Source organism: Xiphias gladius, chromosome 11, assembly GCF_016859285.1.
Source record: "Xiphias gladius isolate SHS-SW01 ecotype Sanya breed wild chromosome 11, ASM1685928v1, whole genome shotgun sequence".
NCBI classification, from domain to species: Eukaryota; Metazoa; Chordata; class Actinopteri; order Istiophoriformes; family Xiphiidae; genus Xiphias; species Xiphias gladius.
In genome coordinates, this window is record NC_053410.1 from 427,467 (window position 1) to 452,013 (window position 24,547).

At 43.5% G+C, this 24,547-nt stretch overlaps 1 protein-coding gene across 2 annotated transcripts; it reads right to left on the reverse strand.

Moving 5' to 3' along the window:
• Positions 1-1,738: 1,738 nt before the first annotated feature.
• On the reverse strand, positions 1,739-21,348 carry lrrc73 (leucine rich repeat containing 73). 2 transcript variants are annotated; one of them, XM_040139579.1, is made up of 7 exons: positions 20,995-21,348; positions 18,633-18,942; positions 18,237-18,397; positions 9,019-9,141; positions 8,316-8,416; positions 4,553-4,841; positions 1,739-2,112 (listed from the first exon to the last, which is right to left on the reverse strand). In XM_040139579.1, exons 2-7 carry the CDS (start codon positions 18,902-18,904, stop codon positions 2,042-2,044), a joined length of 1,017 nt encoding a protein of 338 aa, XP_039995513.1. In that variant the 5' UTR covers positions 18,905-18,942; positions 20,995-21,348; the 3' UTR covers positions 1,739-2,041. The 2 variants fall into 2 exon arrangements, with proteins under 2 accessions (XP_039995513.1, XP_039995511.1); XM_040139577.1 differs by having other exon boundaries at positions 20,971-21,348.
• Between the last annotated feature and the right edge of the window lie 3,199 nt (positions 21,349-24,547).

Below are 24,547 nucleotides of genomic sequence, written 5' to 3' on the forward strand. Positions count from 1 at the left end.
AGAATGAGTTTCCCTTCTTAAATTTTTACTTTTTCAAAACTTGCGATTCAATTTAAATTTTCCTTCATAAACCACAGATCTGCAATACAACTTTTCTCTTAGTTTAATGACCAGTTCAAAATAATTAACTACAGTGTCTGCACACACACTCAGTCTGCCTTCAAAATAAAATACTGTCCTTTGGAATAAAATGATGCAGGCCTGAGTCGAAGCTTGTAAGTGTGGAGGCCTAAAACATGGTGGCCCCTTCACTTGCTGGGCAAGCAACAGAAGAAATACAGCACCTGCAAGTGTTTGTTACTCACACGATCCATGAGCAGCCACTTTAAACACAAAAGAGGATGAAACTGGCCGACGAAGAGACGGAACCAGTGAATCAGTGAAAGTGAATCAGCAGCTCCAGGCGGCAACAAACCAGCCGGTGTGATGGCTGACGCGATCAGCGTCTCACGGTGAACCACTGGAGCTAACTGAAACACAGACGTATTCACCATCTGCAGAACTCTGCATCCACCACAGTAATGGGCATAGCCCCTGGATTCACACCACGGCGTCGCCTTACGTCCCACCCCTTCACCTTTGCCATTGGACTGACTGATCGATAACTACCAAGTACATGAATGTCAAGGTAGACACCCTAATGCCCTCTAGGAGCAGGTAGTCAACTAAAGCACACAAATTGTTTGTGTTTCAATTAACTTTATTAACAAAACAACAAAGATTTATTTATCAGCTTTATTTTTAACCTTTTAAATTCACTTTGAACTGTATTAAACATCTCAGATGAACTGGTTTTAATATTATACTTTCTATAACAATCTTAAAGACTATTTATTCATTTAGTTATTCTTGTTTATAACAGAGATGCCTCATTTGGGTGAGGCTTATAAACCATTTTGTAAATGTTTATATACTGGGTCTAAATGATAAAAAAGGACTCGTGAAACCCGCCAGACCTCGCAGTGTACAGCAGATATCAGGGTGGAAAAACTTGATATAATTTGCTCCTTGAGGTGTTTTTCGTTCTGTCTAGCACTTTCATGCTGGTTGACCGCCTGACTCTAAAAAACGAATCGCAGTCGTTGTTTCTTACGAAGCTGTAAACAGTTTTATTCTTGTGACATCAGAGCAGCAGAACAACCCAACAGAGCAGAGAGTACATTCATCAGAAACACTAGCACCGCTCTCTGATCGGGCTCCATCTACAAAGGCTTTATAAGATGTAATCAATGGACTTATTGATGGTTAATAAATCATTTACTGATGCTTTATCGATCAGTTGTCAGACATTATTAACAAAAACTTCTGGTTTGCCAGGTTGTTGAAACTTTGTCTTTTTATCTCTTTAATTCAACAGTGAGACTGTTGGACCATTTCTCTTTTGGAAAACAGCTGCAGGACATCTGGACCAAAACTGCTTTTACATCAACATGTCACTTTTACTGGACTGTTCTCTCAACATTTGGACTATTTGAAGATCAACAGCCAGTCAGACTGGATGCATTAGTTCATCAATGGTCAATTGGTTTTTAATGGTCACAATAATCTACAGCTGTAAATGTTAACAATCAGTTTGTGAATGAATTTTGGTCCAGATGTCCTGCAGCTGTTCCAGAAGATTAGACAAAGTGTCCACGACCTGGCAACCCAGAAGTTGTTGTTATTAATGTCTTATAACTGATCAATGAAGCATCAGTAAATGAATTATTAACCATCAAAAAGTCCATTGATTACAGCTCATAAAGGAGCCCTATCAGCGGATGGTACTGAAACACACTGTCCAGCTGCTGATCAAACACCTGTCTGTAAGTCACTTGGTGTGTTAAGGTTTTGTGATGCCACTCACTCTGTTCTAGTCTATGTACAGGTGCTACATCAAACCATGCAGAGCATGTGATTGGCTGCTAGCGATCAGGTGATCTGACAACCCAGAGAAGTGCAGTGCAGAGAAACAAACAGGAACATTCAAACCCCAAAATGAAAAGTAGAGAGAATAAAGTGAAAATAGTTTAACAGGAAGTGGGTGTGTATGTGGGAGGGGTCACATCTCAGTCTCAGCCAATAAGCTCTCACCTAGACCTGATGTCAGCAAGACCATCTGGGGGCTGGAATCTGTAGGGTTAAAGAGCGACATGTTTAGAGCTTCACACCAGATTTAAAGTAGCAGACCGACAAGTCTGCATATTAATAAGACCAAGAAACTACAAATCCTGTTTACTTGATTTCCAAATCACTGATCAGTTTTTAGATTGATCCTTTCCATCAGAGAGCCATTGGTTTCAGTTCATTTCTTTAAAAATCCCCCAGCAGAGAGATAGTCCACCACACTCAATGTTAGAGGTTTAAGGTTTAAAGGAATAGTTCAAAAAGTCACTACTCACAGCCAAAAAATAGCCCAGCACATTACCCCCCCCCCCCAATAACACCACAAACCGTCGTTCTTACACAGTGGGACCATGGTCACCCGGTGAAGAAGAAATGTAGATCTGAGGATCATCAGCATACGGTGAGTGTGATACTGTACACTGATGATACTGCGCAAACAGTTTCCAAATTATAATTTTTTTTTACAATTTACACCCAAACTTGCTTGGAATTGTGTCCAGAGACAGTGTCATTTGAACGTCCACGGATATCACTCTCATGGTTAGCTTATTTTAGCGTAAAGACTGGAAATGGGCACGACTCGTCGTTTGACACCTCAGGTTTTGTACAGATTAAACAAATGAGATATAACATGTCAATCCGTGATCTTTACAGGTGCTGGTAGGTGAATTTTGTTTCCTTTGGACAGAGCCGGGCTGGCTGTTGCCAGTCTTTATGCTAAACTAAGCTAGCCAGCTGCTGGCTGTAGCTCCATATTTACCGTACAGACAAGGTGGTATTTGTTCTCTAAATGTTGAACTATTCCTTTAAATTAAATCAATCTAAAAACAGATTTGGAAAGTGTTTACATATATACATGATGCTTAATACATTGGTTAAACATCTTAAACCAGAAGCTTCAGTGTTTCCTCTGTGTTCATTAAAAGAAACTCCTCGTAAAGGCTCGGTCCAACCAGTGTTTAAAACAGCGAAATGTTGAGACAAAATCAGTTCAGCTTAGTTTAGGAGGCAAAATAAATCCACATGTCAGTTCCCACCATGAGATTCACTTGCCAGCATTAGTGAATCAACTGATTTTTGATGTTTTAAATGTTGGTGTGGCTGAGCCTTTATATATTCAGTTTCCCTTAATCTGCTCTGGAATCAGAACCAGGACCAGGACCAGGACCAGATCCTGGACCAGGACCAGGTGGATTCACAGTGGAACCACAGAAAATATCATAAAAGGGAGCATTAATGAATATACCTTTAAATATTCATTATTAGAAATACAGAATATTCTATTAACTGGGCTTAGATAAAAACTAGTTTAACCAGATCCACACTTAGTCCGTTATTATACACAACACAAAACCTCCTACTGTCACTGGGGACATCTAACACCAAAGAACCAGGATAATACTGGCCTTAACTGGGACAGAGCCAGGTTAATACTGGGCTCAACTGGGACAGAACCAGGCCAACACTGGTTTTAACTGGTACAGAACAAGGCCAATACTGGGTTAACTGGGACCAAACCAGGATAAAACTGGGTCAACAGGGACTGATCTAGGATTAAACTGGGCTGAACCAATTTAATACTGGGTCAACTGAGATAAACCAGGTTAATACTTGGTCAATTAGGACAGTACCAGGGAAATACTGGTCCACCTGGGACAGAACAGGGTAAATAGTGGGCCCAACTGGGACAAAACCAGACTAATACTTCGTCAACAAGGACAGGCCAAGGTCATACTGGACAGACCTAGGTTGTATCAGTTTGAGTCTAAAACTAGAACATTGATACTTTACCAGTAGAACCAGCATAGCCAACTGTACCGATAAAACCAGTAAGGTAAGCATGACTGGTGCAACCAGTATGATAATTGGACAAGTGGAACCAGTATAGAATCTTCTATCAGTGGAGCCATGATGATAAACAGTTTAGTAGTTCTATACCAGTTATCTCCTGGTTCTGTACTGGTTCTGCACTGGTTTTGTGCAGTCTGAACCTCTCTTACTGTCTCTGGGGAACCAGTATGGAGGGTAAACTGGGACAGGAGGTGAGAACAGTCTGCTGGGGGATACAGACTTTGAGAGGGCCAGTCTTTAGGGGAAGACAGTCTTTAGAGGGGGGTAGTCTGTAGGGGGGCAGTCTATTTGGGATGGAGTCTGCAGTGAAGACTGTGGGAGGGACAGTCTGAGGGGCGACAATCTGTAAGAGCAACAGTCTGTAGGAGGGCAATTGGTAGGAAGGCAGACTGTAGGGCGGGAAGTCTGTAAGGAGGGCAGTCTGTAGGAGGGACAGTCTGTAGAGGGGGGACAGTCTGGGGGGGGGCAGTCTATAGAGGGGCTGTCTGTAGAGGGGGGGCAGTTGGTGGGGAGTTTCAGTCTGGATGGAGGACAGACTGTAGGGGGGACAGTGTGGACAGGGAAAGGGGAAACAGGGGGAGTGTTCAGCCCTTACTGCTGTGGGGTAGCCAAGCGGGGGGCTGGTACTGGTCTCTGATTGGTTGGTACTTGTCTCTGATTGGTTGGTACTTGTCTCTGATTGGTTGGTACTTGTCTCTGATTGGCATCAGGGCACTGCTGGAGGTGGGACCTGGCTGGAGGGGCAGGGCCTGTCTGTCATCGTCCTCCTCTCCTTCAGACAGCAGGTCACAGATCTGCTGCTGCAGCTCCGGATTGATGTCGTTCTCCACCAGAACCAGAACCCGCAGACTGGTTGGGTAGTTCTCCACCATGTCCAAAAACACCTGGACATGGAGACCAACAGGTGATCATGCAAAACAAACAAAACTTTATTTATACAATTGCCAAACACATACCAAAGCTCTACTTTATACCAAAACAGAGCTTCTTGCTGTTTTTACTGATGTAAAAAGAAAAAAGGCAAGTATGACTTGATATACTGTAGGTATGAGTATGAATCATAAGTACAGCATACATAAATATACATTAAAGTGTATAGTGTAATCTATAATAAAAATGCTCCTAAAAGTTCATATGACATGGGCATGCCATGAACATAATATGCCAAGAGTGTGTAGTTGGCAAAAGACTGATACAGTAACTGATTTAATATGACGCATAAAATGTCCAAAACACCACCATGGTTAAGCTGCACATAATGAACATCAACTCCATTTTATATTTATTTACTAAGAAAACATTTTGGTCTGAAAAAGTGGGTCAGTGGGACCATGGTCACCTGGTGAAAGAGTAATGTAGATCTGAGTATCATTAGCATACAGTATCGCGCTCACTGTATGCTAATGATACTCCGCAAATAGTACCCAAATAATGCCTGTCTTACAAGTCAGACCTGACGCGGTCAGTGTCAACTGAATGTCCACTAACACCAAAGGTCCTGGAGTCTCCGCTTGTAAATGGTCAAAAAAACTACCAGTTTCAGAAAATCCATCACGGTCAATGTTTATTCAGCTATTTTATTGTCCAACTTTAAAGGCACGGTTCAGAAAGCCGACCAAAAAAATCTGTCTAACACATATCCCCCCATAAAACCACAACATGTTGTTTTCACACTTTGGTTTTTGTGAGGATTACACAAACCAGATATGACATGTTAATCAGTGATCTTTAGACGTGTTAATGGGTGTTTTTCCACAAAATGTTGAACTATTCCTTAATAAGAGTTACTTCGGTACAGTGAAGGTGACAAAATGCTTACTGGAGCTACTCAAAACAGGTTTTTAAAGTTATAAATACTTAGATTAAGTAGACTAAATAATAGATGAAGCAGCTTGAGCTGCTTGACTACAAACTGCTCTGCTGTCATCTGTAGAAACAGTCCAGGGACAGTCCAGATCCTTCCCTGTGCTGCCAGACTTCACTGATCAATTCACTGTAATCAGATCTCAGCAGAAAGGTTTTCACAGATTATTACTTCCCCGTATGGCCTGCTGCTGAACTGTCAGACAAAGATTGATTCCTCCAACGGACAAAACGCTCAGCTTGTTGTCTGAAAACCAAGATTTAAGGCTCAGGGTTTCAATTCATGCAGCATTAAAACATTTTTCATTTTGTTTTGCAAGACGGTACATGTGGTTTGAATATGTTAAAAAGTTAATTTGGTGAGAATAATTCTTGAACAAAAAGTGTAGAAAGCACGTTCTATTTCTATCAGAAAAGCCAATACAGAACTTCCATTGAAAAACTTCCATTTTAATCATGAGAGGAGCTGGCTTTCATGTTGGGCTACAAAAATACAGTGGAAACCCCACAAAGACGAGACACAGAAGGTGAGAACTGCCTGAGACCATGTCCTTCACTTCTGTTTTTCAATCCAGTTTAGAGGTAATGGTTCTTTACTGGAATGGTTCCATTTTGAGATTTTCCACTTTTCCTCCATTTCAGAGGGAAATCTTGAAGTTTTTGATCCACTACATTTATCTGACAACTGGAGTTACACGTTACTTTGCTAATCATTGCAGCTCCAGAACTAATGTAAAAAATCTCTGATTCACTCTAATGCTAGGTCTCATGCATTTAGTAAATCTGCATGAACTGTTTTTTTTTTTTTTGCCACTGGGTGAACAAGCAGTTAATACAACACTGATATTTTATCATCTCTTAGAGTAGTAAACTTGTGATAAAACAGCTGTTTATTTCCACATCCAGATGTTACAGAGCAACGTGATCCTTCATCTGGATCTGGTGATTGTGTCACCTGATGAACATAAGTCCAGCACTCCCTCTCTTTTAGCTCTGGTTTTGGTCTCCACCAGCTCCTGAGGGAAACATCTGGCTCTTTAGCTGCTAAATGCTCCACTACGTTCACCAGCTGGTTTCCAACTGCGTCTGTCTGCTGTTTGCTGCTGAGCAGGTAGTGGACAGTTGCTTTTTACTGCTTGCTTGATGGAAACACTGAGACTGAACTGAGCAGAGATGGCGAAAAATATTCAAAGGGTCTGAAATATGTCGTTCACCACTCATTAATACGACATTTACACAGAATCAGAGTGAAGGCTTCGCTCGGCTAAAGAGGTCTGAGAGGATGAGGAGGAGACGCTCTGATCAAAGAGCAGAATGAAGAGGAGGAGGAGGTGGAGGAGGTGGTGGTGGAGGAGGAGTGAAGGTCTACAGCTCTGCTGACGGCCTCAGGCAAACACATCAAAGACTGTAAAGACAACTGTGTGTTCTTCTATCTCTATGACGACTCACAGTATTTGTCTTTCAGATCTCGTTCACACTGACACTTCAGTCCGAAGCCCAGAAACATCTCATCTGTAATTTTACTTTTTTATTTTTCTGAGCCTGAACCTGACTCCTGATTGGTCAGCTGATGTCACACACAGGACATTCCTGTGTCTATCTACACAGGTGAAAACCTAGTGTCAGTAAACAACAACAGTAATCGCATGACGTGTCAGAGAACTACACCAGTCTGAAGACTCATTCATTAATATTTGTTAGCTATAAATTAGACATTTCTGTTCCGGAGCTCACTGATTAAAATATTTAAGCCTGGAGATTTATTCTTATTCGCATATCAGTGGTAAAATATCCTAAACTCAAGGTTCGCTTCAGGTTTTAACACAAGATCTATTCAAGTAAAAATACAGACGAAAGCTCCAGACAAACGTTAGTAGGTGAAATCTGGGTTTAGAATATTTTATCATAGGTAAAAATATTGTAGATATCTGAAGGAGGTCATGGACTCAGACTAAAGTCACATCAAACTTCAAATTAAATTAAATTCAGTAACATCTAATTGTTGTTGTTTTGAGAATTGTGCAATCGAAACATGGTTTCTGAGAATCTGGACCAACAGATCTGGTTTTAGGGTTCAGACTAGATTCAGGTTTAAGTTAAGGTGTCGTTTTAGGTTCGTGGTTGGGGAGTAAATGGATGTTCAGGTCAGTGTCTCCCCCTGCTGGACAAACACAGGAACAACTAAAACCTGACAGAGCGAGACATCAACCAACTAGAACGGCACTCAGAGAGTAATGTCAAACCACATACACCAGACTTCAGAGAAAAAAAGTCAAACTCATAGTAAAAGATCCAGATCTGCCCCAATATATAATGAGTTCTTCCCTGGTCCCTGATCCCTGATCCATCCCTCCACCAAGTTTGGTGCAAATCAGTTCAGTAGTTTTTGTGTGATCCTGCTGACAAATAAACCAACAAAGAAAACAGTACGTCCTCGGCGGAGCTAACAAACAGCAACAGAAGAAGAAGAGGAATGAGCGCTGTGATTGGCCAACCTGTGCTGATTGGTTGGTCAGTCCGGTTCCCTCCAGGTCCAACACCTCCAGGGTTCTGCTGGACGCCACGGCAACTGCCAACATCCCTGCAATCTGATCACCTGGAGACATGACCAGAACATTAACCAGAACCAGAACTATCAGAATCAGAACATTAATCAGAAACAGAACCGCCCAAACCACAACATTAAATACTAGAACCAGAACCATTTGCAATAGATCATTAACTACAACAATCAGGACTATAAGAGCTACAACATCAAATACCAGAAAATTAGCTACCAGAACCGGATCCATCTGAACTGGAACATTAACTACCAGAACAACCAACTGGAACCATCAGAACCATGAGACCCGGTGCTGAAACTGCATTCTAGAGATTATTTCAGGTTTTACCGTACTGGGTTTAGAGCTTTGGATGGTCAGAGTCATTCCTATAGTTTGTCAGTAAATTAAATAATTAATAAATAGGAAAATGATTGGTTATAATTTTGATAATCAAAAATCTTTTAGACATTTCTCCACAAAAATAATTTGGTTCTAGTTTGTTCACTGTGACAGTTCTCTGCTTTTCTGCTCATGTTGGATCAATTCACACTCTCTCTCTCCCTCTCACACACACACACACACACACACACACACACACACACACACACACACACACACACACACACACACACACACACACACACAGTGTTGTTACCCAGAGGGTTGTAGTCCAGGTTGAGCACCCGGAGCTGGGAGCTGTGAGCCACGGCGATGGTGAGTCGGGCCCAGCCTTTGGAGCTGATTCCTGGGTTAGCGCTGAGTGTCAGCTCCCTCAGACCTGAACACAACGAGACCCGTGATGAGAACAACACACCAAGGTACCGATCGTGGCCCGAACTCTCGCCTTAAAAAACTGAAACTCACGTTTTTGTTTTTTTTGTGTGTGTCTGGAACGTAACATCAGAGCCGACCCTATAAACGCGAATGTCGCTTACTGACTGCAGAAGGTACATCTTTGATTATCCAAAAGAACTCAATACATCTCACATATTCATGCTATTTACATGACAGCTTTATGCATTGATATCTACAGTGCTGTACAGAAACAAACATTTGCCCCCAAACATAAACAAAGCCCTCACCTAGTGTTTCTGAAGAGAGACCGAATTTAGGGGAAAAAAAATGGTAGAAACGAGGCAGAAGTACGACAAACTTAAAGTAAAATAAAATAAAATAAAATAGTCAAACTAAACTAAAAACAAAACAAATCAACAAATATAGATAGAAGACTTATAGACCCCCCCATAAGTCCTCTGTTGGCTGTGTACATGGTGCTTGTGTGTAGTTTTTTGAAGTTTGTAAATCATTTCAACCTGTCAATCCCCTTGTTATCTTGCAGCACGTAGATTATGTGTCTTGCTGTTGAAAGTATGATGTTAATCAGCTGATTATTTACTGCTGCCATTTTCTGTGTCCGTCCAGCAGTAGGGTCCGGTGCCAGTCCTTTTGGTCGGTGATCCTGAGGCCCCAGCAGCTCCCGAGGAAATCCTGGACCTGCTCCGTGAAGTGGATGCAGATGGGACGGTGGAGAAAGGTGATCCAGATCCTGCTCTTTGTCCCTACATACGGTGCAGTCTCTCCCATTGCATTTTTACTGGTTTGGTGCAGGATGACGCCCGTGAAGATGCTCCTGTATTTTATAATCTGTGTTTGCACATTGCAGGCTGCTGAATGTGGCGTTGATGTTATGCCAGATTGTGGGTGTATTTTTGTCAGGAAACTGACAAACCAGAGTTTTGATTTTATCTCCAGAAAGTTCTTGGTGTTAACACCGGTCGACAGGAGGAAATCCGGAGCGTCATGCTGCCTCCCCTCTGAGGGCAAGTTTTCAATGTTTTTTCTCCTGTTTTTCACTTCGATTTATCGCTCCTCTGATGTGGTCCAGCTTCTTCTTTAAACCGATGTATTTACTTATTTCATGATAAGGACTTTCTTCTAGTTTTTCTATCTCTTTCTTTACTTGTTCTCTTGTGTCTGTTTCCTCTTTATCTTCTAACCGGTTCTTCTGTTTATTATAATTGACGCATGCTTTTTGAATCCTGCCTTTGGCTCCGTCCCACCACTCTAACACTCTTCTTCTGCCATGGCTTTTAATATATTGCTAATTTTCCTTCCTCTAGGAGGCTACAGTAAAAACACCTCCGTTTCAGGGTTCCCTGCTGTCTCTACCCTCACCTCCGAGAAGGAATGATCACTCCAGCTGTTTGTTGAGTATGTTGCGCTTGAAAGACTGAGGTGACCAAACAGAAATCGATTCTGGACTGTTTTAGTTTTCCCTCTGCAACCTGGAGGAACCTGGAGCGTTCTCTTTTATTTGCTTTCAATATTTTTCTGCTGGCATCTTCCTTGAACACATTATTAACAGAAATATCATGTTGGCTCATCACGATGTTGAAATCAACTATTATTAAGCACTCTGTATTACACCCTTTATATAACTGTTTAAAGAAGTTTTTCCTTTCTTTCCTTCGTTCGGGTTCGTACACATTGATGATTCTGTACTGTTCCTCTTCCTTTTCCAGCTCCACCACTAACATTCTCCCTGAAGGCTCCTGGTGCACAGTCCACTTTATCAAACACATTTTCCCTGCACATCACTGCCACTCCACATGATCAGGCAGTGCCATTGGCCTGAAACATGGGCTCTTTCCACTCTCTTTTTACCTGGTTTGTGATGTTGTCATCCCATTTTGTCTCCTGTATACAGAAAATGTCACGTTTCACTGATGTTGTTATGCTTTCCATTTTCTCTCCATTGTGGAGCCCACAGGCATTTAGAGAGAGAACAGTGGACATCAAGAGGTGTAACAGTAAGATTTTCTTATTCATTATTTACTTTTGGCCTTTTTTTCCCTCACTTGTCTTTTCCGGATTCTGCCTTTTCCAGATCTGGTTAATCTGGAGGAGGTCCATTTCTGAGTCTGAGTCGGGCGCCTGGGGGGCTGGGCGGCAACGAGGAACGTGGATTCACCTCAGGGAGAAAGATCGGCGGGTTCGGGTCTTTTCAAGCTCCGTCCCCGCCTCAGTACGCCTGGTTTGTCCGGCGGAGGACAGGCACTGCGCCACCGCATCAAGGCTGGAGCCCAGCCCTGATGCGCTCCCTCTGCTTCTGCCGACCGGGGCTCCGTGTATGAGCCTCACTGGCCGCGGCCGCCGCCCTCACACACTCCATGTCCTCCTCTCCCTCATCTCACTCCTTCATCTCGCTCCCTTCGTTGCCCTCCTCACACTCTTCGTGGACCTCCTCCTCGCTATTACCGTTGTTACACATGCCGTGCTCTTGACTTGTGGCACAGCTCAGATCTTTTGATGGCTTTTATGGCTAAATGCCCCGGACTCTCTGGACCTGTGGCAGGTGAAGCCCAGACAATCTGAGGATGTGCGCGGGCTGAATGTGGATCCTACACACTTTAATTCGCCTGTCGTGTATTACCCTGAAATATTCAGGACCTGTTGCTGTAATTAATTTTGCTTAGTAGGGGAGAGACTGTTTCATCAAACTTAACTACACAAACCTCGTCCCGTCTGCAGTCCTTGTTCCTGGCCACATTCCTGTCTTTATGGGCGATGTGGCCGAAACTCTCTAGCCATGCAGTTTCTCCAGGATCTCGTCCTCTGAGATTTAGGCCGGCAGTCCCAGGAAAAACACCACCAACGCCGGCTCCTTGCTTATGACACTTGTTGATCCAATCTTGAACCCATCCATGAGGCTGTTCTCTCCTGTTGCACTTGTCATTGTAATTTCATATTTTTTATTTCCAGTCCACCACAAAGTTCAATCTGCACGGTTAAGTCCTTCTCATAATTCATCTTCTTTTCCATCGCTTCTGTTTTTTCTTTGCCGATGTCTTTGTCTTTCAGTCCGTTTGTCTTATTCATCGTTAGAGGAGTTATCCGAGGTCCTAGCAGCCATTCTGTCAGTCCGAGGGCTTAGAGCCCAAAAAAAGGAAGACACAAAAACTGCCCCCCTCCCCAAACAGTACAATACTGTCGGGGAATTAAGCTAAAAAACCTAACTCTCAATCAAATAACTCACTCACTCATTCACTCATTACTATGGAGAGCAAACCAAAATCACTCTCTCGATCTCACTTCCTCACTCGTGCTCTGTTGGCGTCCTGTCACTCTCTCTGCGCATGCCTAGAGCAGCTCGGGCGTTTTCAGGATGATATGGCCATATTGCGTCATCAGGGGACGTTTACAGGAAGTGTTGCCAACTTAGCACCTTTGTTGCTAGATTTATAGACTTTTCGGACCCTTTAGTGACTTTTTTTCTACAAAAGCACCTAGAGACAAATCTAATCTGACTTCCTGGACAAACTTCAGCTACTTTCCGTAGAAGAGAGTCGCTGATTAAGCCCCGCGAGCACGAGGTCGGGCTTTCCCTCCGCAGGCAACACGTCGCTATGCGTCTCATTCAACCGACCACACAGCAGCTGCATAGACGTGGATGAGCTTTTAACTTTCTCTCAGAGTGATCATTTTACAGGTAAATGAAGCTGAAATCTCAGCTCAGACGTTGTCTTTAACTCATGTCTCTGGTGATTCTGTCGGACGACGTCGTGGTTATAAAACTAGGATTTTAGCAGCAGAGCAGCAGCTTGGAAGTGACTGCTGGTTAACATGTCGTCTCAATGGGCCACGTTTCAGTCACTATTTCATACTTGTTCCGTCGTCTGACAACAGAAACAGAAAAATGTGTAAATGAGAAAAGCTTTATTGGGATTTCAGCCGTATTAAAATGCTGCATATGTGAACACAGAGAGTCGGAGAGAAACAAACGGATAAAGGGCCAGTCCAGCAACATACTGGGTTTCGACCTGGTCGTGTTTTTTTTAAGAATATATTTATTATATTTTTCTTATACAACACAGAACAAAAGAGCTCAGACACGACATGTAAAAATAGGTAGGTAAGAATAAGTATTAAAAATAAAAATAAGGGGCATTATCTCCATCCGCAACACTCACCACCCCCAACAACAGAGACAGCTTACATCCAAAATAAATAAATAAATATGTAAACAAATAACAAGGTTACAGGAAAACTGGTGTGAAAACCACTGCTTTCACAACTTTGAACTTGCCAACCTAATGGAGACTGCTAGGTCTAACTTACTTAACATTTATGAACATTTACTGAATGTTTCCTCAGAGTCGGCACCAAACTAATTGACAACATGTCAAAGAAGCAGTTTGTGTGGCTGCATTTTGTTAAAACAGATTACTAAAAAGTCGAGTACAAACTTTACAAAGAGCAGTTTACATGTCACAGCTCAACGACCAACATGTCATCATGTAGAAACGGTAGGCTACCGCGTTAGGATGCTCCGTCAACTTTCCTTCTCAACACCTGAGCCTTTGAGTCAATATTCCTCAATAGTTCTCGTGCAGGAATCACCAGGAGATATAGTTCCGTTTCAGAGATCATATGAATACGGGCAGGTGCACGCTGGTCGGCTCTGAGTCTGTTTTTATCATTTCAGTATAAAATAATTAGGTTAAAGTGATTTAATATGCTGCAAATACTAGCTTTTTATGTATATTTATAATTAATTTAGGCTAACAAGGCTACCAGGTAGAGTGCACTCTACGCTGATTTAGTTCCTCTAGAATTAACGCCCAGATTTTCATTTCACCACGACAGATCGTTTGGTTGAAGAGTAGGTACGATTTCAGTCTACCAAGATTTTCTTTGGTTGACTACAGCCCTAGTATTCTTTGGGAATACACTACATTATAAAATTGTGCCACGACTTTTCTGTTGGAGCGACGTCCAAAAGAGCAAAATAAACTTCCTAGCAGCAAAAGTCAATAGATTGAATAGCCTCATGTTTGATATTAATAGTATGACCATCTGGGAGACCAAGAAGGAGGCACATGACTCTAAGAACACCAAGAACAACACACAATTCATCCACAATACCAGACCAGTAGCTTTGTAGCGTCACACATGACCACCAACAGTGAATGTAATCACCAGTCTCAGAGTTACATTTACAGCAGAGCGCAGACACATTAGCATCCATCTTGTTTTTAGAGAAGGTGCTATATGCGTACAATGTACAGTTTTAAACTCAGTAGATTTGGTTCAATTACAGATAGATACTTCCATAGCATGGATCCACCCTTTCTGCCAGTCTAAGTTGTCAGTAGAGATGGACTAGTCACTCTCCAAGGCTCCTTTAGTAGCTTGGGAAGTTAGAGATGAGTTGGAAATTAGGGCTGTATAAAATACATGTGTGTTCCTTGGACACTTAAAGACAAGGCTTTTTCTACATATGAGGTGGCTCTAGTGGTTGTTGATGTGCTATCTTTAGCGATGAAGGGTCTGTTTTTTGCAAATATCTTCACCTTTCTGTAGGCCATATTGCTGCTGCAGCTGTTGAAAGGATAGTAAAGTCTGCCCATCAAATAGATCTCTTAGCTTTGTTAGCCCCTAACTGATACTTTAAAGCCCCGGTCTTGGCAGCCTGGAAAAAATCTGGGCCATCCAGAATAAGAGTAAGAAGGGATGTAAACTGAGCACGGCCCTCTATAGTACAGAAAGACTTCCAGGCTCTGACTGCCTTTAAATTGTTACGGTTAGTACAGAGACACAAAGCTATTCACACAAATTCCACAAAGGGCAGTTGGACTAAGAGGATTCAATGTTGAGCCAAATTTGAGGCTGGTCATATTTGACCTATCTGCCGCTCACCCGGAGGTGTTTTTCCAACTGATAGAGTCTCACATTTCGTACATCTAAGCCCCGATCAGAGAAGCCATTTGGAGTTCTGCCATCTTCCATCAGGGCTTCCTTTTGCTCCAAATAAAGGAAAGCAGCCAGCCTTCGAGCACGTTAATAACCTCATTAGATAACAACATAGAAATCATCTGCAGTAGGTCGAGTAGTCTGGGCAGGATTTTGATTTGAATGAGAGCAATTCTTCCCAACCACGAAAGAGGTAAGGGGGCCCAGCGATCTAGGAGGAGGGAAATTGGCCTTAAACATCTGACCATATATTAAAGAAAGGAAAAGGCTCTGGCAGGCCTGGAACAGTAATTAGAGACCCTGGTGGCATGGCCTCAGACTTTGAAAAATTAACTATATCCTGAAAAAGTGCCAAATGTTGAAATGGCTTTGGTCAGGCAGGGAATAGAGGTTTGTGGTCTTGATGAAAATATTAACACGTCATCTGCATAAAGGATCATTTTATGCTCCCTGTCTCCAACAAGCATACCAGATATTGGGAGCGACAAATTTGGTGGGAGTACCACCAGGACTGTAGTAAAAAAATGTTACAGATGACACAACCTGTACATCTGGTCCGTGCTCTGGGAGATTATGATCCAGGCAGGGATTTTAGGTTGTCGCTTTCCTGCTCCAGGGTGATGAACCTCCTCTTGGAGCCTCCGTGGGACACCTGTAGAATAGCTGGGACGTGCATGGCATATGGTATCCCAGGCTCCCGTAGCCGCTGTTTCACCTCATCATATGCCTTGCGATTCTTCATCACCGTTGTGGAGAAGTTGCTGTAGAATGACAGCTTGGATCCGCTGTACATTAAAGCACCATCTTGACTGGCACGGCGTGCTGCTTCATCACCCTCTGCTTGTCTCAGAATGTGAGAAATCACAGCAGCAGCGACATGGGGTTTTTAGTGGGGTCCGGTTTCGAGGCTAGCGAGCGTTGTGCTCTTTTCAGTTTTATGTGCCTGGCTTTGGTAGGTAACTGGAGGAAACAGGGCAGCCAAGATTCAAAGAAATCCCCCGCCTCCTTTTCTGTGCCTTCTGCCAAGCCAACGACCTGACCTCTCTGCCGGATCCAAACTCTCCGTTAGAGCACTGACCTGCTTTTCCAGTTCGAAAATTCTCGGTTCTTGTGCTGTGGCAGAGTTTTCAACCGCTAGGATCCTCACCTCTGCTTTATCTAGCTGCTAGCCCACAGACTGGTTGTCCTTTTTGTCTCTATTCTTCTGGTTTTTTCCCATTTTATCAAAAGAATTGGGCCAAAAGTCTAAGGACATAGCACAAAATGTTCATACCAACAAACGGTTGGTGTCAGAATTAACAGATGTTAAGAACCGAGTGGCATGGAGCTCTAGCCAAAACGTTGAGCTCACCTCGCCGCTATCACGTGACCTGAAACTCATCTTTAAAGTGAATGAAACTCTTATTAACTACATGTGAGCTTTTGCTTAACATGTTTTTGTTTTGTTTTTTTGTTAGGGCGATCATTCGGCAGCTGTTCTGGAGCTTTCATTTGCATCACATGATCATCGTTCATCGATCATTCTTTTTTGACTGTTGCTGAGACAAAATAAGACATTTCAATCTGTTCACTTCGGCTTCAGGGAATAATTATGAACGTTTTTCACTATTTTCTCACATTTGATTCACTGAACAATCAACCAGTTATTAAAGAATATAACTGTCGGATTTATTGATAATGAAGAAAACGGTTCGTTCTCCTGTGACGAAATGATACGACCTCACCAAGGTTTTCTGTTTGTTACTGACTTGACAGAGAAAAAAATTAAGGCACTTTGATAAAACACAAATTTATAGCAAATGAGCAACAAATATAAACAGTTCAGGTCTTAAAACCAGATTCTGACACAGTCCCTCTACAAGACGGGGGACAGAAGAAGAGGATGGAGGACCTGACCTCATAAACTTCAGAAGCCGTGTTGTCTGTAACAGCTCTCATTACTACATGGTCTCAATTTTGTTGGACATCGAAACATTTTCCAGGGAAACTCATTGTTTTCGAGGTCTTTTAGTTTTATTTGTGTTTTCTATGGATGTTCGTGATGATGACAGGACGCTCTGTCCTCGTTATGTTGATGTGAAGATGAAAAGTTAAATCCCTCAGTGTGTGGTGACAGCAACATGCGGATTTCTGAGCTGATGAATTCAGGTTAGTTGAGCCTGAAATAACAAAGTCCCTGGAGACTGAACGTCCTCTGAGCTTTAACCAATAACTGTCCACTTCCTGCAAACTGCTGAGCTTCATCAGTCCTGCTACTGCCACTCGGTTACTGTCTGATATATATCAACGCCTACGGAAATATTGTTCCCAGTTACTCTCATTTCATCAAATCTGATGTTTCTTTTATTTCCCTCATTTATTAGTGAGTGTCTTACTGTGCTGAAGAGACTATATATGAGGACTAAATGAAACCAGAACGTGAATCAGACCTGAAAGCTCAGAAGGTTCAGGTCTTCAGTTCTGACTCAGCTCTGCAGTTCGTGGCTGAGAGGTGGTTACACCTGAAAATGATTTGCTGAGTGGATCTGTCCTGATATTTTACAACTGTTCTAAGAAAAGTTAAAAACTGTATTTCTAGTCTCTCGTCAGTTCTGAGACAAACGGTGACACAAAAGTGACGTAGCTGTTTTTATGAAAGGCTGACAGAGACAACAGTCCAGGTTTGTGTTGGTGCTGGTAGGTGAGTGTGTCAGGGTTGTTGCTGGGTGTCTATTGTAAAGTCATGTGCATGGGCAGGCAGGAGCATGGCAGGTGAAAGTTTTTGAGGTGGTTGCTAAGATGTTCCAGGCCGTTACCAGGGTGCTACCTGTGCTGGTTGCTGTGCATATTTTTTAATTCATATGTTTTTAATTTCGTTTGGCTGGTCTCTAGGATTTTATTAGGTGGTTGCCATGTAGTTGCCAAGAAGCTTAAGGCGACGACATGAAAACCAACTAGTAAATATGAACGTAATGCAACTGTGACTTTGGATGCACCTGTTGCAGAGTCACACGATCATCACCTTTTACATTTGAGGTCCCTGATCTGGTGGATTTTTACCACCTGTAGCTGACAGCAGAGATCTAGCAGATGTATATTTGGAAGTCAAATCTAGACCAGGAATTTTCAGGTGTTTGTTACCTGACTTCGCTCCATCGGGAGGCAGCATCCCACAGATCAGACCCAGCGCCTCGTCTCCCAACATGCAGTCTCCCAGATCCAGACAGACCAGGGCCGGGTGGGTCGACAGGGCCGAGTTAAGGGTCACCAGGCCAGCGTCCAACAGGGGGCTGCCATGGAGACTGGGGGGGGTGGGGACAGAGTCTTACAAACCAATCACATTGTATCTTGCATGGTACCCAGAGGACGAATCCTAATGGTCCAGGTGAACTCTGGACCAGGGGTGAAGTCAGGGAGGTCACCTGAACCATTGAGATTTGTTAACACGTTATTTGGTCTGTCGGCACTTGTATTAACAGCCAATGAGGTGAGTCGAAGAGTTTCTAATTAAACCCTGTTGTCTGCTGGTCTACTCACAACAGGGTCTGCAGGGATCGGTTGGTCCTCAGGGCGTCGGCCAGGTGTCGTGTCCGGTTGATGCTGGAGACAACGCCCAGGTTAAGGTTGAGCTGAGCGAGCGAGCGCGACTCGGCGACGCTGCGGCAGATGCGTCCAAAGTCGCGGTCAGAGAGCTGGCAACCGCGGACAGACAGCAGCTGAACGCTGTCCTCCTTCAGACTCTCACAGATGTCCTGAACCTCAGCCGCCGACAGCAGCTCCCCTGTGATCTGGATGGAGGCTGGTAGCATCCTGGACAGGACTGGGAGCACTGGGAGCACTGGAACGCCTGGCGCGACATGGAGGGAAAAACCAGACTGTAAAACAGACACCAGATAAGATCTACCAATACGTCGGTTGTTTAAAGAGAAACAGAAAAAGTCTGCCCTTTACTGGTGGAAAACTGGTACTGAACTGATGCCACCTTTTCCAGCCTCTGTGAGGCAGCACGGTCTCTCACTGAAACTGATTTTTTTTGTCCACTTGCTAACTTGTTTTTCCAGAAGTTGCTTCTTTCCTCATCCAGCAGTTACAGAGCAACATGATCCTTCATCTGGATCTGGTGTCTGTATCTCCTGATGAACCTAAGTCCAGTACTCCCTCTCTTTTAGCTCTGGTTTTGGTCTCCACCGGCTCCTGAGGGAAACATCTGGCTCTTTAGCTGCTAAGCGCTACACTATGTTCACCAGCTGGTCTCAGACTGGGTCTGTCTGCTTTTTGCCAATGTTAGAGCTCAGCTGTGTGCTGCTGTTTAGCGGAGGCGGGGAAGTTAACCAAACCTAAATGTAAACGTAAACCCCGACGTAACCTCAACGCAAGTCCATCAGAACGAGAAAGTCTAGCACGAATCTTCGCCTGTACACCACTCTGCTTTATTCACCAAACCTCTTCTTGTCGGCGGCCCGTGGGCCAAATCTGACCCGTCATCGTAAAAGCTGAAGACTTCAGTTAAACAGTGATCAATACTTTAATATTATTCTTCATAAATCTACGGTAGATGTCACTGTAAAAAGGCGAATGTGATTCCCAGTAAACAGAGCATTTAACAGGCAGTTCACAGATAAAATATCAGTTAGTCTGCTTTTGCGACACAGAGCAGCTCACTAACAGGAAAATGATGCTTGTCCTCAGATACAGTCCTGAAGAACAGCTGATACCTGACACCTGCTAAACGGCTGCAGGGAAACGGAGTGTAAGTAAATTAAATATTAAGATCATACAGGCCCAAGTCCCCACTGCACCTGTAAAAGGCTGAAACCGGCCCATGGTTGAACCTCAATACTGACCCCCAACATCACCTCCACCAAGGTGGTTCTGTTTTCACCTGTGTCTATTTATTTGTCAGCAGGATCACACAGAAACCGCTGAACTGATTTTCACTGAACCTGGCGGAGGGATGGATCAGGGACCAGGGAAGAACCCGTTACATTCCGGGTCAGATCCAGATCATTTACTATGAATCTGGATTTTTTCCTCTGAAGTCTGGTGTATGTTGTCTGACACTGGTCTTGGCGGAGGTTTGCGCTCCGAGAGCCATTCTAGTTTACAATACATTGAGCCGTCACGTGATCTGTATATCACCATAGTTACCACACTGTACATTCCACACACACCATAAACGGGCTACAGAGTAGAGCTGGAACGATTAATCGATTCATTGATTAGTTGATCGACAGAAAATTAATCTGCAACTGTTTTGAAAACTCATAACTTGCTAAACAGCTGCAGGGAAACTGAGCAGGATGTTGACTCAGCGTTTTATTATTTGCTGTTTCTGATCTTATTGATACTCTATTGATCATTACTGTGATCAGTTACTTGCTGTTGGTACAGAATCAATCAACTCTCATCATAGATAGATAGATCAATAGACAGATAGATAGATAGATACGTGGATAAATAAATAAATAGATAGACTGATAGATAGATAGATAGATGTGGGTTAACAATGATCATGAAATTGATAAATAAGTTGGAGGAGATCAATAGTTGATCCGTTTTCTCGCTGTTATCAATAGTTCCAGCTCCTGCTGTCATTGTTCAGACTGTAAAAGAAAACTGATCAGTTAGTGATCAATTATCAGTAGATGCTGATCATGGCGAGATCAGCCGAGTTGAGTAACTCAGTGATCAATCTGGAAAATTTACGAGTTAAAACATAAACCAGCGCAAATCAATAATCGATTAATCAAAAGTATCGATGAGCAGGAGCGGGTTTCTGATCTTCTGTCTGGAACCGATCAGCTGATCAGACCGATCAGGTGATCGGTATTGATCTCAGGCTCGGATCGGTGCTGCAGCAAGGTTATCAATTAACCTGATAAATGATCGATCAGCTCACGCGGGGAGGATCGGGACTCTCACACGCTGATGTCATCATCCGCTGCTCCGGTGCCTCTGATCCCGCCGCAGGCCACGCGCCGGTTCTGATCCACCGCGTCGGACATCAGAGCCGATCGATCCGGGTATCGATTGACCGGCTTTGATCAGCAACAGAGAATCGTGCGGCGGTGCGGTTGGAGCAGGGGAGTCGGTGTCCTGCAGCCGGGCAGGGGGTCTGTCTGTCGGTCGGTGTGAGCTCGGTGAGTCCCGGTGTGTTTCTGCAGGTGACCGTTACTATGAGACAGAGAGCGGAGAGAGAGGAGGAGGGCTCACTCTGACCGGTTTACCGGGACCAAACACAGGACCGACTACAGGGTCGGAGAGGGGGTGGGCAGGAGAAGATAGTGACGTTTTATTTAACGGGAATAACAATAACACAGGATATAACAAAATGCCGGGTTATATAATAAGCCTGTGGTCATTTATTATTAAATAACCAATTATTCAAAATAATGCGCATTTTCTGCTCTAGACCTTGGACTGGTATACGTCATTAAACAGACATTAACATTAGCGAGGCGATGACGGAAAGCACGAGACTCACACCGACTTCTTGCGTCATCAACGACGAAATATCATATTCGTAACTGGCCGTCACGTTCTGCCACTGAGACGCTGACGCTGCAGAGAGTTTAGAGAGAAAAGACGGAAACGCGTTTTTCCTCTTTTCTTTTAAGAAGCAAATGACCCAATTAATCCTTCTGAGCTCGGGCTTGTTTTTCTCTTTCATCACAGCGACTCGAACTCGCCTCTCGATTCCCTCAAACGGGAAAACGCAACAAAGGACTTCAACAGGTGAGGCCGTGATTCGGACAAGGATCCGGTCAGAGTGACGCCTCTTCCGCGTCACACGATCTTTACACGCGTGACGTCACAGCCCGCTGAGCCTCGTTTTAATCCTCCTGTCTGTGACGTCACGAGGAGGAAAGGGAAGCTTTTTTTTAATTAAACTGAATATTTATGAGTGAAACTTATTGATTAGTGATCAGCTGCTACATAATCACCTGCTCCGACCTTCCTGCGGTTTTCAAAATAATAGCCCTAACTGAATGACGAGGACTGGTCGGACTTTAAATCTGGGGTTAAGAGATTAAACACGGAGGGTTTGACGGCTGGTTGTGTTTTTAATTTCGACATACTGTCGTATCTCAATGACCACGTGTGTTTTTACAACATTAGAAAACAGCTTCATTCTCCTTCAAGGGGAAACATGAAAACGCAGACAGAGTCACCACCGACGGTATGAACAAGTCATCAAAAGTTATAAACGATTCGGTCAGACTTTACTTTATGTTTTAACAGACTGTGATGCAGATTACAACCAGGTATAAGAGCATGTTTCAGAGTTTATTAATCTTCAGTACTTGTTCTATATATTTATTATTATTCCTGCTGTGATTTACTGTGTTGTCGTTCATCACCTGTTCATCCAGGAGCCTCCACTGACGAGTGTCCACAGGAGGAGTTGGAGCCGGTAACAGAGACGGTGATAAACACTGGGATCTGATCACATTATACAGGATAAATACACCAGTTATTACGTCTCTATATTCTGATTATACAGATAAATAAACCGGTTATTATGTCGTTATATAACGATTATATATTTCATATATTTATATATTATATCTTGCGGCCTTTGAATGAACAAATAAATGAATAAATGAGGAAAAAAGTTTTATTTTTTCTTGCATTTGAAATCTTAAATTGTTAAACTGTATTTTTTTTTTTAACATTTACTTGTTTTCTTCTGCTTTGTCCTGTTTGTGTTTCTTGGGTTAATAAAGTTGTTTATGAGAATATTTTGCATCTGACGTCAGTTTTGTTGCGGTCCCGTGACGTAGCCGGAAGCGTCTGATCAGCAGCTGCAGCTAGCAGCGACTAACAGCTAACACCTGAGGCTCCGAGCAGACAGACACACAGACAGGTGAGCCCCGGAGCCCCTCGCCTGGAGAGGGTTCGTTACTGGGTCAGGAATGAAACAACAAGGAGGGAGAGGGTTTAATAACCGGAGAAACAAACGAGTTCGTCAGAGAAACAAACAGAGAGCAGCCGTTAGCCGGTAGCCGCAGGGTTCTCCATCATCACCGTCATCTACCTGTCCGACAATCATCCAGGTTTATCTCACACACAGGCCGTAGCAGGAGGACAGGTGGGTGCAGACTGTCAGCCAGGTAACACGGGAGCTACTGGAGCTGTTAGCATGTTAGCTGTTAGCATGGTGTTCTATAAACTGGTTTGAATAGAAACCTCCTCCCCGTCTCCGTCTGTTCAGGTGAAGCATGAGCCCATTCATTCCTGCTGTTTTAAGTTGTTTCGTTATCAGTGGATCAATCAATCAGAGAATCGGCGGATTAATCGATCAGCGGATCAATCGATCAGTCGATGGGAGCTGCTGAGTGTCAGTTTCTGGGCGTCCGGTTCAAATGAGCCGCAGCTGTAAAGAAACTGACCTCTACAGTCAGACCCGAGTCACAGCGTCAGTAAAAGTAACAATAAAGTCAGCCATGGTTTTCATTTCTCAGTGAACTTCATCCAAAGTGCAGTAAAGAGAAGGAACCTAAATCTGATCAGTATTCGCCGTGACCCCCCTTTGCCTTCAAACCAGCACCAGGTTCTTGGCAGGTAGGTCGTTCCGAGCGTCTTGGAGAACCCGCCTCAGTTCTTCTGTGGATTTAGTGTCTCTCTGTGTCTCAGTGTCCCTGTCTCCTCATGTGATCCCGGACTGACTCCATGATGCTGAGATCAGGGCTGTGTGGGGTCCAGACCCTCTGCTGCAGGACTCCTGGTCCTCCTGGTCTCTGAAGACAGTTCTTTATGGCTCTGGCTGTGTGTTTGGACTCGTTGTCCTGCTGCCAAATGAATCTGGGACGAGCAGCCAGTTATTTTCTCGATTGATTGACAAGTTGTTTGGTCCAGGTGACGTCTTCAAACGTCTAGTTTTCGGTTTCTAAGCCAGAAAACAGAGGAAATCTAAGAGACGTTAGACGAGCGAGAACACGCACACGTTTGGCAGTTTTACCTGAACACGATTCATCAAATTCTCCAAGTAGCTGCCGACCAATTTTTCTGTCAATCGACTAATTGATTAGTGGACTAATCGTTGCAGCGTTACTAAACCTCTGTTTGGGCACAGGAGGTTCATGTCCTGGTTAATTAGTCTGCAGAGACACAGACAACTTGACCAGGCCCACGATTCAGCCGATATCAGCTTACTGCGGATGTATTGATATTAGCGATCAGACACAGAAACTGTCAGTTTCTCATTTCAGTCTGTGTGAATCTGGGTCACTTCTCTTTAAAAACAACAAATCTCAGGATCCGAAACAAGATTGATTATTTATGGTAAAAAAAAAAATTACTTTTGAACTGTCCACCATCAGTTTCAGCCTCAGACATCCAGTATCAGCTGGGCTCTATCTTTTCAGAAATAGAAATAGAAAATAAGAGCTAGAGGGTAAATAGAACTAAAACCCAAAAGTAAAAAGCGTTCACTAACCCAGGACTGTCCC

Bases quoted from the DNA above. Each gene is read 5' to 3' on its own strand.
- lrrc73 (XM_040139579.1), bottom strand. From the start codon at position 18,904: ATGCTACCAGCCTCCATCCAGATCACAGGGGAGCTGCTGTCGGCGGCT. The intron at 18,398-18,632 runs GTGAGTAGACCA...CACCCCCCCCAG, and splicing joins CGATCCCTGCAGACCCTGTT to TCTCCATGGCAGCCCCCTGT. The intron at 2,113-4,552 runs GTAAGGGCTGAA...TTAACCCTACAG, and splicing joins CGCTTGGCTACCCCACAGCA to ATTCCAGCCCCCAGATGGTC.